Source organism: Cherax quadricarinatus, chromosome 13 (genome assembly GCF_038502225.1).
Source record: "Cherax quadricarinatus isolate ZL_2023a chromosome 13, ASM3850222v1, whole genome shotgun sequence".
Lineage (NCBI taxonomy): Eukaryota > Metazoa > Arthropoda > Malacostraca > Decapoda > Parastacidae > Cherax > Cherax quadricarinatus.
The window spans coordinates 11,842,490-11,845,124 of NC_091304.1; the positions used below are offsets into that span (position 1 = coordinate 11,842,490).

The 2,635-nt window shown below is 44.1% G+C and overlaps 1 protein-coding gene across 1 annotated transcript in view; it reads right to left on the reverse strand.

The window, feature by feature from the left end:
* LOC128688652 (salivary peroxidase/catechol oxidase) overlaps positions 1-2,635 on the reverse strand; it is a 29,298-nt gene continuing 26,663 nt past the window's right edge. Inside the window, exons 13-15 of the mRNA XM_070084503.1 lie at positions 2,088-2,287; positions 1,209-1,378; positions 1-411 (exon numbers count right to left, since the gene is read on the reverse strand). Of these exons, the coding sequence (XP_069940604.1) occupies positions 239-411; positions 1,209-1,378; positions 2,088-2,287 (543 nt within the window). The 3' untranslated portion in view covers positions 1-238. The remainder of the gene's footprint in view (positions 412-1,208; positions 1,379-2,087; positions 2,288-2,635) is intronic.

The window sequence follows — 2,635 nt, forward strand, 5'->3', positions numbered from 1 at the left end:
TTTCTTCCAGTATTAATTTTTTATTTACTTAAAAATGCCTGAAAAATTATTTGATAATTTTATTGTGCTGTTTTGATAATGGGACCTAAATCTTAAGTTCCTCAGCCATCTTTAGGATTCTGACCACAGTCTCGTGTTCTGACCACAGTCTCGTGTTCTGACCACACTTGCGTTCTGACCAGTCTCGCGTTCTGGCGACGGTCTTGCGTTCTGGGAGGACTCTGAAAGTACTATCATGCTAGAACTTCCAGTAGGAGAGGTTGAACTTGGGGATGCACCTGGAGGAGCATGGCATCTCCGGGTTGTAGGCACTGACCACCTGGAAGGGCCACCGCTGTACCGAGGTCATGTCCAACATGGTGTCACACATCACCTGCGCCATACTCACCTCCTGCAGCTCCCGTAGTTGGTCTGTGACAACAGGTACATGTTATCGCAATCACAGCTCCAAGAAAAATGAAATGTCATTAAACCAATACAATAATAATAATAATAATAATAATAATAATAAGTGTTTATAGCAGTAATACCAACAGTACAAATAGTGAGAGCAGACAACACCTCAGCAAGAGAAGTTATTATCTTTGTCCCCTCAAGGAAGGTTCCTTGATGTTGGTGAGGGGCTCTTGATTTAGGAAATTGGATCTGTGCTCCAGTTCCCCGAATTAAGCCTGAATGCCTTCCACATCCCCCCCCCCCCAGGCGCTGTATAATCCTCCGGGTTTAGCGCTTCCCCTTGATTATAATAATAATAATATTATCTTTGTGCCAGGGATGTGGGGGCCTTCAGACTAGTGACAGGCTCTTGATCCAAGAAGTTGGAGCTATCCTCCTCTTCCTCGGATCATACCCGACTTGCCTCCCGTTCCCCAGGCACCAAACCCTCTAAGGGTTTTGGCGCTTTCCCATGGCTATAATAATAAATTTTAATTATAGAGCATTCTATAATACGCATTATATGTACCCAGCCAGCAAAATATAATGCATCCTGTTTGTCGTATCTCCTCAAGTAAGTATATACAGTATACCCCGAGAGGTGCATATATTCTTGCCTGTATATATGTATAAAGTTAACTTGAATTCGATTTTAAGGTATTAAAGTATTCTTGACCGATGCTGAACAGGTTATATGCATTCTTAGGAGTAGTCGATAGGCTTTAGGCCCGATAAACCTACCATCCCCAAGAACGAGTGCTCTTCAGCGTTACCTGGGGTGAAAGCTCCCGGTCCATCCTTGTACTCGAACCAGTAGCGGTCACCTCGCTTGAGCCTGAGGAACTGGTCAGCCAGGAGGCAGGCGAAGGTGGGTCCCACCTGCCCTCCTGCCACTGGTAGTTCTGACAGCCCGCCGGCGAACAGGTCGATGTCTTCGACACTCCTGCATGCACAGGAAGTGTTAATTACATTAATGTAAGTATAGTTTCAAGGGGTGAAAGGGAAGGTGCCGTGATGCTAGTGAAAGGTTCCTGATTGCAGAGAATTGTAGCTATCTTCACCTTGAATCAAATCTGTGTGACTTTTAGGGGTTGAGGGCATCAACATAAATATAACAATGTGAAAATATTTTTGTTGTTGGCGTCACTGACCATGTTTCGACTACCTACACGTCCCTCAAATATTTAAATGTGTATCTAAAACATATAAATATGTACCTCGAGAATGTAAATATGTACTTCAAAGATATAAATATGAACTCCTAGGGCGTAAATGTCTCGTTAGGATGTAAATCATTGCTTATTTTTTATTGAATATAATCGAGACACCAGCTGGCAACCATCACTGCTGGCAGTAAAACAGGAGTCACCTTCACAACTCGCTTGTAGCCTCTCGTGTGGATTCGCCAGACATTCGGATAACATAGAATGGAACTCCTACAAAACTCGTAGACGTTGTACAGTATCTCTAAGTAGGCAGCATAGATAAAGCAAGCCTAGGCTTCAGAACTTACTTGTAGACCTTGCGTAGACTACTAAATGCTTCGGGCAACATAGCTACAAGACCCGCCTTCGGAACACGTAGGCCTTGCATAGATTAGCCACGAATTCAGGTAACAGAGATAAAAAAAAAATAACTGCTTCAGAACTTACTTGTAGACCTTGCGTAGATTCGCCAAGATTTCGGGAGACATGACGCTGGTGAGGTCGTCGAAGGAAGCAACGGCGGGGAAGCCACAAGCTTGTCTCACCCTGACGTAGGCGCTAAGACCGTGGTCTCTTCCGCGATTGATATTGATAGCTACGAGGTCCAGCCCGATACCCCCGCCACCCTGAAAGAGCTTGCCAGCGATCTACAGAGGAAAGAGAGAAATATGCTGTTGAATTGGAGGGGAAAGAGTATGAGAGAGAGAGAGTATGAGAGAGAGAGAGAGAGAGAGAGAGAGAGAGAGAGAGAGAGAGAGAGAGAGATCACAACTCATCAGTATGGTTACATAAACTCACATTTTTTTTCCCCGGAAACTTTAAATATATAATTAAAAATAACTCGGTGAAAAACAATAGGAATAGATTATGTATGTATGTATATATACATGAATAATTGCTGCTGCTGTGGCTGTTGTTGTGGTTGCTGTGGCTGCTGTTATGGCTGCTGCTGTGGCTCCTGTTGTTGCTCTGGCTGCTGTTGTGGTTGCTGCTGT